Raw genomic sequence first — 15,147 nt, 5'->3', positions numbered from 1 at the left:
CGAGATTCTCAGGAAGGACATTTGACCCAGCAATGTAGGGTCCTTTTAGCATTAAAGGAAAAACACACCATTTATCATCTTTGGATTGGCGAGGAGTTGTGTTTTTACCAGAATGCCAGTCAATGTCTTGCATGAGTATTTTAGCTTCATCAATATTATCTTTCCTTTTCAAGCGAATACCCCAGTGAGTATTCTCTTTCTTCATGGAGATCAATTCATAATTTTCAAAGAAACTCGCTACTATATATTTTTCAGCAATTATCTCCAAGTCTGCGAATTTAGGATCCCTAAGTTCTTTGGAGTAAAGAGATCCTTTACCAGCACCACGTTTAGCGAATTCTAGCATCAGACGGATGCAATCCCCACTCAATTGGAAGATAGATCGCAAAAATCCCGAGTGAGTGAGAATTTCATAAAACAGAGGAATATCTGGGTCATAAAGAGGAATGGGGAGACCTGCGAGAATTTTACCTAGCGAAATTATGATTGATTGATCATCACAATGTTGATCAGAAAAAAGTTTGATAAAAAGAATTGACTTGGCACTTTCACCAGGAATGGTAGAAAGTGTGAAACCTTTCTCAGTAAGATCTTTTTGGACATCTTTTAAGTTTTTCTCATGTTTGTGGCCACTTGGAGCCATATTTGAATATAGAGTATGGGAATGGATAAAAAGTAAGAAGATTGAAGAGGGAAGAATTAAAGTAGCAGAACTTACGGAAGAACAATAGAGTTGCAGAGATGAGAGAATAAAAATATAAGAGAAAGTAAAAAGAAAATGGAAAGAAGAGTAAGAAGAATATATAAAGAAGATTTTTTTTAGTCGAAGAAATAAACACCATTAAGGAGAAAAGACGTGAGCGGTTGAAAAGCAGCGGTTACAGAAGACGTGTCAAGAAATAGATGGAAGAAAGAATAGTGTGATAAATGCAGAATATGAAAAGATGAACAGCTGCGGCATTTCTCAAATCATTCTCTACTTTGCAGAGAAGATATGAGAAGAGGCAAGATGTAGGATCAGAATCTCGCAACGATAATATTTCAGCGAAATTATCAACAACACAATACAACAGCGTCGCAGAACAATTTCAGGAAGAATAAAATAAATGACGTCAGCTAAGATTAATTAGCAATACCATAGGACTTAGGAGGTTTCCCTACCTGACGTGGATTGCCAATCTAGCTGCTAGATTAGAAGACCATAGGACTTAGCCTTAGTGATTCTCTGAGAGTATTTTAGAGAGTCTTTGTGACTTGTGGAGACAAAAAAAATGAGATTTGTAAAGAGTCTTTGTGACTTGTTGAGACAAAAAATGTATAACATCTCTTGAAAATTTCAATATGTCTACCAAGTTTTTTTTATCCACATTACAATGTTCATTAAAGTACCGTGAATACCTAATGAAAATGAAAAAAAAAACACCTAATGAAATATGTGTCCATTTTCTAAATAAATGTCATCATAGTTGCATTATGCCTAAATTATCATTCTCTTTATTCCACTCGTCCCACATTTTATTTTGCTATCCATGACATCTGTAAGCGATAGTTTTTACTTTTTTTTTTTCCCACCGATCCAAGGTACAGTTGTACTCCTACGCCTCTGATCCCAGCAGGATACTGCGCACTTGATTCCCTTAGATGATCTCACCCACAACCAAGAGTTGCTGCAACCAAAAATCACAGAATTGATAATAAACAGATCTGTCTCACACAGAAAAGTCTATTAAAGGATAAATCTGTCTCTCACAGATAAACCCTAGGTTTTGTTCCGTCTTAAGATATAAAATCAAGGTGAACTGGAACCAATTGATAATCCGGTCTTATATTCCCGAAGAACAACCTAGATTAATCAATCACCTCTCTGAAATCCTTCCTGACTACACAAGCGGATTGTCGAGGAATCACAAACGGTGAAACGAAGATGTTTGTGACTTCTTTATCTTGCCTATCGGAGAACTCTCACAATCTCAAGTCAATCAATCGATTGTACTCGTACGATAGAAGATGCAAGATCAGATCACACAACTACGATAAAAGTAGTATCGGGCTGGCTTCAGAATCCCAATGAAGTCTTTAAGTCGTTAACCTGATTTTAGAGAAGAAAATCAAAGGTTAATGGAGACCGACTCTAGCGGGCGCACTAGTAGCACACAGACGTGTGGGGACTAGTTTTGCACAATGCTAGATGTCTCCTTTATATAGCCTACAAATCAGGGTTTTTCCTTAGTTACAAAGAAATCCATATTCACCGTTAGATGAAAACCTGATTTAGATTCAAGCTAATATTTCTCAACCGTTAGATCAAGAACTTAGCTTGTCACACACACTTGGGTAGAAGTTTACTGGGTTTGTGAAAACCATGCCCAAACGTGTAAGTGTATGTTCGTTCAACATAGTAACCCAAAAAGGTTAACCATATGAGCATTTCATATTAACCTTGTTCTTCTTCACCATAACTAGTTCAATTGACTCAAATGAACTAGTTAAAGAGTTGTTCAATTGCTATGAGATCTTATGTAACTACACAAGATACAATTGAAACAAAGATGATTCGATTCGATTGAATCGGCTCATGAACATTATAGCCACGGTTTGCATAAAGCATTCCTTAGTAATTTAATATTTCATGTTCAAAGCACATCTTTAGATCATAACCTCTTAAGTTCACAAACAAGTTCGCGGACTTAAGTTAATCGGTTCATTTTTCCAAACTCAGCAGAAATTCTCGGAAAGAGAAATTCCGCCAGTTGGCGGACTTAGCACACAAACGAGTTTTGGAAAATCCAGCAGAAATTCTCGGTCGAGAACTTTCGACAGTTCGCAGACTGAGTCTGCGGACTGGGTTCGCGGACTTGGCAAGCCAATTCCACAATCCTCCCGATTTCTCTTGATCAACAAAGTTCGAAAACTTCGGTTCAAGGAATACATGGTTATGTAATATAAACTCTCATTTCAATCATTGAGACATTCTCAGAGGACGCTATGTAGCCGTTATTCACATACCGATTCACGTCAGAGCAATTCTCAGAGTGATTGAAACTTTTCATGAATTTCTTCACTAGGTGAAGATAAACTTGATCAAAGCAAAACGCTTTACCAACACACGATTTCGAGATAAAATATAAGCAATGAATGCTCAGCTCGAAATGTCAAATGTGTATGATCTAGTCTATATAGCATACGACTTTTGTCTCATAAGAAGTAGGAAATAGAATAGATATACTTTTGAGTGATAGATAAGTTCAACTCTCCACATACCTTTTTGTTGATGAAGTTCCACGGTTCCTTGTATAGATCTTCGTCGTTGTATGATGAATCGCTATGAAGTCCTTGAGCTCAACTACACTTTTCTATCCTATTTCGAGACTTATCTATGTAGGCTAGAAATCAAGACTCATAGTTTTGATCATTAACATTGACAAACATGCTTGAGATAGCAACACATGCGAGTTCGACCGAGCTATGCTCTAACAATCTCCCCCTTTGTCAATTTTAGTGACAAAACTATTAATACATATGGAATATAAAAAATATAAACTTTACTGGCTCTTATTCCATAGTTTAATCTGCAACGTTCCCTGAAATCTTTGTCCTTCCAAGTACTCCAATGATCCCAAAGGTTGTAAGTTTAGCATCACCGTTGTTGAAGATCCGTAGCTATAACAATGAGAGAAATCAAGATTCTCAATCATTATTATACATTGTCATAATATTATTATGTAATATCAAAGTCCAATTGTGTCACGACTTTAACAATAATACTACGGTGATATGTATCACTCCCCATTAGTCAATACTCCATCTCGACCATGGAAACCACTCCCCCTTACACAATGATCCGAAAACCATATGTATTTGTAGGGTGAACCACATTATTTCTCCCCTTTTTTGTCAATAAAATTGGCAAAGGTACAAGAACGGGATCATAATGAAATTTCCACAAGAGACATTTCATAGACTAAAAGAAAAATACATACCAACTTAATATAGATGCAATCATAAAGCCGAAGCTAAATGCATTCGTCAAGGAGTTTTAAGATACAAGATAACCCCTATAAAATTCCACAGCCGCACACCCCGCAAGATATTACAATTAAGCACAAGTTCAAAAGAACTCTCCCCCATTAGATGTCATTCCCGAAAGAACAACAAGAGCGACCTTAATTTCGAAAGAAAAGAAGGATTTTTTAATTGGACACCAAAAACCATAGGAATGATTTTCTATATCCAAAGCTCAACCAAATTAATCACAAGTAAACCCATGATTAATTCAATTGAAAAAGCAACTAAATCAAACCACAAAAGTGATCAATTTAATTGAAAGTGCTCAACATAAGTAAACTTACGGAGCTACGACTAAGGTAATCATACGGAGATGACTAACTTAATCGTTCACATATTCAACATAAGGAAAACCTTACGGAATATACGACTACATTAACCAATAGAACATGATTACTATAGCCGTTCATATACTCAACACTTGTGGAATATAAGAGAACCTATAATTAATCTAATTGGAATACATAACCAAACTAATCACAGAAGCAATCAACTTAATTTTCAAAAGATTTTGATCGACAAAAGAAGACTTTCGAAGCAAATAACTAAATAACCAATCAAGATGATTAATTTAGTTCAAGAATGCTCAACATATAGCATCTCATGGAACAACCAACAAGGCCAATATTAATCGACATAGTTGTAAGGTGCTCAACATTAGATACACAATGGAGCCTTCACGGTAAAACATAACAAAATGGATCAATGAAGATCAATACCGTGGATAACATACAAGGATCTATTCTATTTTCCATCACTATTTGCATAACGACATAATAGACTTTATCCTTGTCAAACAAAAGATTTCATCCTATTTTCCATCAAATAAATAACTGCATAGGCATAACTTTTGTAATTGTCGAAAGTCTATTCGTCCTTTTATCAATACGAATATCAATTTATGAACGACTTTACTTTTGACACAATATGTGACCTTCAAGTTCACGGACGCAAACAATACATATCCCATAAAAATATTGCAATACTTCAAAACAGATTAATATTGCAATAACATCATCCTCCAAATATTTTTAGAATTTAAACAAATAAATCTAAAAACATGAAGATGAAAACGTTGGACATAGCTATGTGTAATCACAATATTTGCTATTCCAAACTCTAGTAATCCTTCTCAAAAACAAGAATAAATTCTCATAAGAAGTTTCCTAGGCATCAAGACAAACTCGTAATGCACATATAAGATGATTTGTCCTTAGAGAGTAGAATCAATCTTTTTTGCTCGGATTTATACCAAGAATAGCTACCAAATGCGTATAAAAAGATTTTCAAAGAAGAACACACAAAGTCATCAACGACCATGCACCATATTTCACATAAAATGATTGTGAACATTCAAGAATCCCATAGTAATGCGTACAACTTCCCATTCTTGAACTTACTTCTTTGTTATTCAGCAACAACATTCTTTTAAAACCTATAAATGAGCTTAGAAGAGTACTACTCGACGAATCCAAGTTCCCAAGTCCAAGAGAAGTGGAACAATTGCAACGAACCGGAGCAAAACACTCGAAAACAAGAGACAGGATAAATACCAATCTTAACTCATCCTAATTCAATAATTATCACCTCCATTTTGAAGAGAGGTCAAAGAGAAAGAGAATTCAAAAAGAATGAGGTCATTCTGAGTTTGGACGAAGAAGATACGGCCAAAACAAGTTTACCGAATATCGACGTCAAGTATGCATACGGGTTTCCAAACAAATTTTCAAGCCTGAGAACTTAAACCCCTGGATTTTTTTATTTTAAAAGATGTTATGCATATCTGGTAAGTGTACCATGAAGTCCAAACATCCCGAACTACTATTTTCAAACCTAAACGTTTAAGACCCTTAAACACAGCAGCAGGAGAAATTCTGATGGTTTGATTTAATGGCGGAACAGCAGCAGGAGAAATTCTGATGGTTTGATTTACGCCTCCTGTGGTGCTCTTCTCGGCCCCAACTCACTTCATATTCCTTCTGGGAACCCTAAGACATCTTGTTCTTCAGGGTTGTTTAATGGCGGAACAACAGCAGGAGAAATTCTGATGGTTTGATTTACGCCTCCTGTGGTGCTCTTCTCGGCCCCAACTCACTTCATATTCCTTTTGGGAACCCTAAGACATCTATTTATACACAACAGATCCCACAAATCCGATTTGTATTCGATTATTGTTTTTCTTTTCCTTCGGCCGGAAGTCACGGGAATGATCTCTGTGTGCGGCTTCTGTTGAGTCCGTGCTCTTCCCAAACTCCCTAAACGCGTCATACTCCAGATAGGACTCAAACTAGACCTGATACGTACAAATCCTGGCGTCAAATTCTCACGCAATCTCTGAAACGCGATATACATGTCCATCTCCTCTGTTTTGCTCTCACGGCTTATCCAGCCCAATTCGATCGACCAAATCACTTGAATATGACCTATTATCCTCTAGCAAGTCCATCCCAAGAATTTCCAGTGATTTAATCTCCATAAAACTCCTCAAAAATCCGAATCCTAAACTGCCAGGCGTGAAAGCTAATTTTCCCGCCAATTCTCTTCTTTTGAATTTGAAAAGGAAAGTGACCTCCCCCTATCCAGTTCCGGTGTCCCTTTAGCCCATGCCTAGAAATGGGTTACTCCTTATCCAAAGCGAGAGCCCGAATAGCAAATGTCCTCTCAGGTGCCTTTAACAACTTTTCGAGCCAATTTCGCCGCAAAAGCTTATTTCTCCAAAAACACCTACAAAGAGATAAAATACCGAAATAAGTACAAAAATGGGTACTAACAATATACACAATAGAGATTAAAATAGACATATAAATGCGTCTATCACTAACATTGACAAACATGCTTGAGAGAGCAACGCATGCGAGGTCGACCGAGCTATGCTCTAACAACAGGTTGTGCATAAGTTCAATCAATTGAGAATCCAACCTTTGGTTATTGATTAAATTGATTGACATTTGGATATTGGCTTTTGATACCATCCAAGTTATTTCTTATTCAACCGGGCTCGCAAATTCCTATTTGTTTGATTGTGGATTGAATTGAGAAATAGAGATATAACTCTTTGATATACTTTTCTTAAGATTGAGTCTGACTGTCTAGTTGATTATCTTGAAAGTATATTGGATTTAGTCCATACAGATTGCTAAGCGAAATATTGGGTGTGGTTGTTAGACCCCCGCTTTTTCAATTGGTATCAGAGCAGGAAAACACGTTTAAGACCTTATAAGTCTGTGTTTGTGGCAATATGATTTGTGTGGATAGTGTGTATCTCAAACTCGCAGGCATAAGAATGAGTTCTAAAAGTTTTAATTATGCTAAATGTCTTGGGATTATCTCCAAGGATAATTCCTTTGCTGATTCTTCTGAATCCCGAGGCATGAATTTTTTGCTATCAGATTCTGATAACGTTCCCTCTGATGAGACATTTAACATCATGTCTAAAATTGAAACGAAGCTCACCACAAGTCAAAAAAATACATCTAAGACTATTGTTTTTCAAAATGCTAAGACAAAGTCTCTTGAAGAAAAACATGATCAGCTTATTAATGAACTTGAGAAGTCTCTTGGTCGAGAACGGGAACTCTATAGAATCATTGATTCCTTCTCTAACAATATCGAAAAACTTGTTCAAGAAACTACTTTACAGCGTGGAAATATTAGTACTCTTGAGGATATTGTTAAACAAGATTCAATTAGAGAAAAACGTTTGATCGAGACTCATGCATCATATCTGGACAGCCTTCGTGTTGAAAAAGAGAAATTGGTTGTTTCCCTTCTTCTAGCCCAAAAACAGTGCAAATCCTTGAAAGAGGAAAACTATGTTTTAATGAGAAAATCTTCTGTGTCTATCTCTAATTCTCAGACAGGATCACAGTACATGAGGAAAAGTTCTCCAAAGGAAGTTGCTGCTAAGAAGAGTTTACATAACTTGCAGTCTTCTAATAGGGCTATGAATCTAAAACAGGTTCCTTAACCAATGTTTCTCTTCCACGAACATGTTCCTTCTGTGGAAAAAAGAATCACTATGTTAAACATTGTTTTGCTAGAAAGAAACATATTTCTGATCTTCAAAATATACTTCTTTTTACAGTCGACTGAGTAAATTGTATGACGACATCTACAATGGATTTCATTCCTACAAAAAGCCAAAACTCTCATAAAAGGGACTTCAATGATCACTCATCTCGAAATCTCTACAGGGATCGTGGTTCTTCTCGTGGTGCAAACTCTTATACCACAAAAAAAAGGTATTCCCAGTATTTATGAGAATAAGTCTGGTAGATCTAAGTATAGAAGGTGGAGACTTCTCTCTTCTAATCCTATGGAACCGATTTCTAGAGGTCCTAGGCTTAATCCTCAGAAAAATCTCTCTAATGAATTTGTTAAAAGGGTTATAACTATTTCCTATGGAAAAAGGAACAACCGAAGAAAGGAAAGGAATACAAGGATCAAACCTTCAGATGGTATTTACAATGCATCTCTCAATTTTCATGGTGGGATTACATCTCACTCTGACACCTAACTATAGGTAACTTCATCCTTGTATCTAACTTGAGAGTTGCAAGGATGATTTTTGAGAGTTGCTCAAGTCTACTGTAGGTTACTATTCGTCTTGTGTTTGATTTAGTTTTGTGAAGGTTGAGCCAATTCTTGACTCCCAGTAACTAATGTATCCTTTCTTTATTCTCTAATTGATTCTTTTGATTATTGAGATATGGAAGTAAGAGAGTGTATTTCCGTGGATCCATTTGATCCATTAAACTTCCTTATATGGTCCACAATCGTCCATGTCCTTGTTTGGGAGTTTTTAGGGTTTCCTTAACAAGGGTATTCTCCTCTTGTTTATAAACATATATATTTTATATACTGTTTTTTTTATCCCTAACAAAAAATGGAGAACTCCTCAAGAACTCAGGAAGTGGTGAATCTTGAGATGGAAGAAGACGTTAAAGGATGCGGTTCAGTTCAAGAACTTGTCTTGAAAACTATAATTGCAAGGAAAGAGTACAACTCCTGGATTGGTAAATCTGTCAAGGATTTAATTCTCTTTCAGAATAAATCAAAGGTCGAATTTGCGAATCTTCAACTGCAAATAAATCATCTTATAGATGGCCAGACCAAAATCCTTGAAAATCAAAATATCTTGATTCAGAATTAGAAGAAACTCATCATTAACTGTGTCAAAGCTATGCATCTTGCCCGCATTGTTGATCGGAAAGTTAATGTTCTAACCCATGAACATGGTGTCTCCACCTTCAAAAGAATCGGAGGTGCAAAGAAGAAAAGGAGATTCAATGAGCTTAGAAATCGGCTGAGTTGGGCTCTGCAAATCGGCGACTGACTCGGTTCAAAATTTTTTGATCGATCTTCATTTTTCTTTATTAAATTCAAGCTAGTTTCAGGTGAATCAGATAGATCAGGTGAAAAATAGTCTCTACTTTCAAGATCGACTGGTAATAATGGATCTTCAAGAATTATAATGGAAATAGATATGGCAAAAGAAGTTTATGCAAGTGGTTCTAGGGTTGTTAACATCTCAGAACCATCTGAAAAATATCCTTCGATTACTTTGACTGAGGATAACAATAATGATAGGTATGAATCATAGAAGTTTTCTTTGATTAGTAGGTTAGATTTTCTTAGAATTAAATTTGTTGATGCAATGGCGATTTTGAGGAATCAGTGGAAGTTAACAGGGGATTGTCATTTAATTCCTTTGGGAAAAGGTTTCTTCACTATTAAATTATCCAATGAAGTTGATCAAAATTATATCATAAATTATAGTTGGGATGTTCAATATCAAGTGTTGAAAACTCGTAATTGGATTCCTTATTTTAGATCTGAAAATCAAAGAACTTCTCATGCTTTGGTCTGGGTTTCTCTACCTGGTTTAAGTTTAGAATACTGGGATGAAAAAACTTTGTTCACTATTTGTGATGCAATTGGTAATCCTGTTAAAGTTGATGATGCTACCCTCAAGTACTCAAGTGGGTATGCTGCAAAGGTGTTGGTTGAAGTTAATTTAGCAAATCCAGTTCCACACAAGTTATGGATTATTACAAAATATGAAAGTTTTTCTCAGAATGTTGTTCTTAATATTCTTCCAAAATTTTGTTCTAAGTGCAAAATAGTTGGTCATTTTTTATCAGAATGCAGGTTTCAAATGAATTCATCAAAGGAACATCTCACTGAATCTCCAAAGCATGTGGAAAAACCAATTGATAAGTCTCAGGTGATTCAATAACCTTTTGATATTGCGCCACCTCCAGTAGTGCCTAACATGATTAACCCGGTATCAGATAAGGAAATTCCTATAACAAATGGAAGATTTAGTTCTCTACAAGATGAAGAAATGATTATGGAAGATGTTAGTGGTGAAAAAGAGCAGGAAATACTAACTCCTACAAAGATTCTAAAAGTGGTAGAAGATAGTTATATAGAAAAGAGTGAAGTCAAGTTCATTAATGGAAAAAATGGCATAGTTTCTTCTGAAAGAATTCCAGTAACTTCCTGGTCCAGAGTAGTGCAAAAACCTTCTTCTACATCTACTATTTTTGGAGAAAAAGAGATCACAACTGGTCAGGTAACTTCTAATCAAGCAGCTTCTAGCTCTCAATTACCCAGTAAGTATAAATTTAGAAAAAATCAAGGAAAAGGAGGCACAAAAGGCCTCCAATCCAAACCATGAAAGTTTTGTAATGGAACTTAAGAGGCCTTAGGAGATCCAGGTCTCAAGATAAATTAAAGGCTCTAATAAATCAATTTAATCCTTCAGTAGTGTGGGTTGCAGAACCTAAAGTTTTTTGTGGTAATTCATAATTCTGTCTCAAATAAAAAAGGAAATATTTGGCTTTTCTGGAATAAGAATTTGCTTAATCCCACAATAGTGTCTATGTCAAGTCAAATGATAATTGTTGATTTTGGAGGTGTACTTATTTCTAGTATTCATGCTCATGTGAGTCTTGCTCAAAGAAGGTATTTGTTGTCTGAAATGGAAATGATAAGTGGTTTACATCTACCATGGCTAGCTATTGGGGACTTTAATGCTATTACTTCAGCAGAAGAGAAGATAGGAGGTAAGAGTCCAAATAGAATGTCAATGATGGATTTCAATAATTGCTTGGATACATGTGAATTAATTCAGGCTCATAGTACTTGTCTTCAACATTCTTGGTCAAATTGCCAACATGGAAATAAAAGAATTTTATGCAACCTTGATAGAGTTGTTTTCAATCTATTGTGGTTACAAAAATTTGAAGGTTGGAGTTATAAAGTGGGTTAAGAATTGCATCTGATCATGCTCCCTTGCTGGGTGGTGGTGCTCAGATTTCTAAACCAAAAAATGCTCCTATGAGGTTTCAGAAGATGTGGATTTTACATCTAAAATTTATGGAAGTGGTACAAAATTGTTGGTCTGAATAAATAGTTGGTGATCCAGCTTTTATCCTGCAACAAAAACTGAAAAAAATTGAAGAAAATTCTTAGAGATTGGAACTGGAATGTGTTTCGGAATATAAATGTACAGGTGAAGGAGGCTGAACTAAAAGTGCAGGAAGCTATGGTCAACTCTGATAACAATCCTTTTGATGAAGTAGATCTAAACACTTTAGTGGAAGCCCAAAATTTATATAATTCTAAAGAGGTACAACTCAATACTTTTCTGAAACAAAAATCTAGAACTAAATGGATAAAAGAAGGAGCAGCTAACACTGGTTTCTTGCATGCTCAACTTAAAGTCAGACAAGCAAGAAACATGATAACAGAACTGGAAGATGGTAATGGGAATATAATTGCTGATCATGAGCATATTCAAAGTGAATTGGTGGGACATTTTGAAAATAAGTTTAGATATAAGGAAGTGGAGAATTTTGATCATATTTTAGATGGCATACCAGAGATAATTACTCAAGCAGACTAAGATATGTTAGAGGCAATTCCAGAAGCTGAAGAAATAAAGAAAACATTATTTGATATAGATCAAGATAGTTCCCCTGGTCCTGATGGTTTTTCAGGTTGTTTCTACAGAGCTTGCTGGGAAATCATTAGTCAAGATGTAGTTGAAGCCATTCAATTTTGCTGGAGAAGAAAGTTCATTCCCAAAGGCCTAAATTCCAATTTTCTGGTACTTATTCCTAAAACTTAAGGAGCTAGAAATTCAAATCAATTTAGACCAATTGGTCTAAGTAATGTCAGTTTCAAGATCTTCACCAAAATTTTAGCTACTAGAATGGTACTTTGATGCACAAATTGGTGTCTCCACAACAAGTTGCTTATGTTAAGGGCAGATGCATTCAAGACCAAATCTTATTAGCTTCAGAATTGGTGAATGGGATGACTAAGAAAAGAAGATGTGGAAATGTAGCTTTAAAATTGGACATTTCCCAAGCTTATGACTCTGTCAGCTGGGAGTTTTTGTTTAAAGTGTTGCAGAAATTTGGTTTTTCAAAAAATTGGTGTGAATGGCTTCATATTCTATTTCAATCTTCAAAATTCTCAGTAATGTTAAATGGAGGTCCTTGTGGTTTCTTCTCAGTGGGAAGAGGATTGAGACAAGGTGATCCTTTGTCTCCTATTTTATTTGTTTTAATGGAAGAAGCTTTGAGTAGAAGATTATCTCAAATGGTGCAAGATGGCTTGATATGTCCAATGGTTGAAAGAAAAGGTATTCATCCAACTCACTTATTCTTTGTAGATGATGTGTTTATCTTCATTAATGGTGTTAAGAAGAGAATCTTAAACCTTATGAAACTTCTTGAGGATTACCAAAAAATCTCAGGTCAAATTATAAATAAAAGTAAAAGCAAGTTGTTCATAGATGACACTTCAGATTTAAGGAAAAATCAGATAAAGGAGATCATTCAGATGGAAAGGAGTGCTTTCCCTGACAAGTATCTTGGAGTGATTCTTACATCTGGAAGGATAAAAGTTTCCAATGTTTGGCCAATGGTAGAAATGATGAAAAGAAAGTTAGCCTCATGGAAAGGTAAGTTACTGTCTTTTCAAGAAAGATTAATTTTGATTAAGTCAGTTCTTAGCAGTATCCCAGTGAATAATATCGCAGTTTATAAATGGCATGCATCAGTCATTAAAAACTGTGAAAGAATCATGAGGAACTTTCTTTGGTCAAGGGATGGAGAGACAAGAAAGTACAATAAATTTTCTTGGAAAAAAGTTTGTACACCATTTAGTGAAGGTGGATTGGGTATTAGAAGACTTGCAGTGATTAATAGGGATTTCCTTATAAAGATGATGTGGAAAATTAGCATCTCAAAGGATGATTGGGCTTTATTTTTCATGCAAAGTACAAAGACAAAAATGGTCAATGGAGCACTAAGTGGCAGAAATATTCAGTTTGGCCAGGTTTGAAATGGGCATGGGAAGCTCTTGAAGAAGATACTAGATGGATTATTGGTAATGGAAACAATATTTACGTCTGGTTTGATCATTGGTTAGAAGTTGGTATTCTCTTTGATAGATTCAAACATCATAGGTGCTTGACTGAGAACTTAAACTTGAAAGTTTCAGATATTTTGTCTAATGGAGAATGGTCTTATAATGATGAGCTTCATCAAATTTTTCATCATCTTAAGTTGCCTGAAATTCTTGGTGGTGATGATATTTTGGTATGGACAAGAAACTTAAAAGGTGAATTCTCAATCTCAGATGCAGTATACAAGTTAAGACACAAGGAACGGTCAGTTAACTGGTCAAAGTTCTTATGGACTCATTTTCTTCATCCCTCAGTGGCTAGCAATGTGTGGAAGCTTATACAAGGTATATACACTGATGACAAAATTATGGTCAAAAATGGATATGAAATGGTCTCAAGATGTTGCATTTGTGAAACTGAAGAAGATAGTATGAATCACTTACTCTGGAAATGTAATTTCAGTACTGAAGTTTCTGATTGGATATGCTCTATATTTCAATTCAAAGCACCAAAAACTCTTGAAGACATATGGAAATGTACCTCTAGTTGCAGTCCACTTATTAAACAAGTTTGGATTTCAGCAGCCTGTATTATCCTAAAAGAGCTTTGGTTTCAGAAGAACAAGAGATTTTTTGAAAACATTAAGCCTAATATGCAAGGATTCAAGTGCAGAGTGATGCAATTAGTGAATGAAGGTGGTCTGAGAATGAATGGTACCAAGTGGAATCAAAACTATGAAAATGAGATTATTTGAAAATTTTCAGTTGGGTCTTAGGCATTCCATATTTCAAAAAATCACAAAATGCCATTGGTTACCACCTGCACAGGAATTTGTTATGTTTTGTTGTGATGACTCATCATCTGGGAATCCTGGGTCTGCAGGTTTTGGTGTAGTAGTCAGAGATTCAGCTTGTCAGGTATTAGGTACCCTCTCTGGAGGTATTAGCATTGCTTCAAACTATTTAGCTGAATCTTATGGTATTATGTGTGCATTGGAGCTGGAAGTTCAATGGAATCTGCAGAAGATAATTATAGTATCAGATTCAAAATCTGTTCTGGCTGAATTTGCTCAGGGGAGAGTGCCATGGTTTCTAAAGGGCAGATGGCTTTTGGCTACAAGCAAAATCAAAAAGATTCAGTATAAACATTGTTACAGGGAGATTAACTTTTCTGTAGATTGTATGGCAAAGAAGGGAGCATTATTAGCTGCAGGGGAAAGACAAATTCATATGGGGAGACCCCAGTGTTTGCCAAGAGTAGAAATGCCAGATGTTGATTACTTTAGGTTTGATTAAAGCTTACTGCTTCTTTAGTAATGGGCCTGTTCAGTTATGGGTCTTGTTTGTTCTGATTTGAAAATTTAAGTTTCCTTGTAATTGGGTTGTATCAGTTTTGCAATTTTAATAAAAATTTATGTGATTTAGAAAAAAAAACTGTCAAAAGAATCAAGAATATCAGTGATACCTTTTATGATAGACCCTTTCAAAGGTATGATGTTATCAAAGAAACTTGATTTTTATTTTGTCTAGGAAACTTCTTATGAGAATTTATTCTTGTGTTTTAAGAAGGATAATTAGGGTTTGGAATAGCAATTATTGTGACTACACATAGTTATTGCCAACGATTTTCATCTTGCAATGTTTTTAGATCTATTTATT

The 15,147-nt window shown here is 35.5% G+C and overlaps 1 protein-coding gene across 1 annotated transcript; it reads left to right on the top strand.

The window, feature by feature from the left end:
- The first annotated feature begins 11,980 nt into the window (after positions 1–11,980).
- On the top strand, positions 11,981–14,784 carry LOC113334044. Its single transcript, XM_026580392.1, has 5 exons — positions 11,981–12,181; positions 12,286–13,042; positions 13,188–13,261; positions 13,362–14,202; positions 14,372–14,784. The coding sequence occupies exons 1-5, from the start codon at positions 11,981–11,983 to the stop codon at positions 14,782–14,784; spliced, it is 2,286 nt and encodes a 761-aa protein (XP_026436177.1).
- The last annotated feature ends 363 nt before the right edge of the window (positions 14,785–15,147 follow it).

Source organism: Papaver somniferum, unplaced genomic scaffold, assembly GCF_003573695.1.
Source record: "Papaver somniferum cultivar HN1 unplaced genomic scaffold, ASM357369v1 unplaced-scaffold_135, whole genome shotgun sequence".
NCBI lineage: Eukaryota > Viridiplantae > Streptophyta > Magnoliopsida > Ranunculales > Papaveraceae > Papaver > Papaver somniferum.
This window is presented reverse-complemented; position numbering and strand designations above follow the sequence as displayed.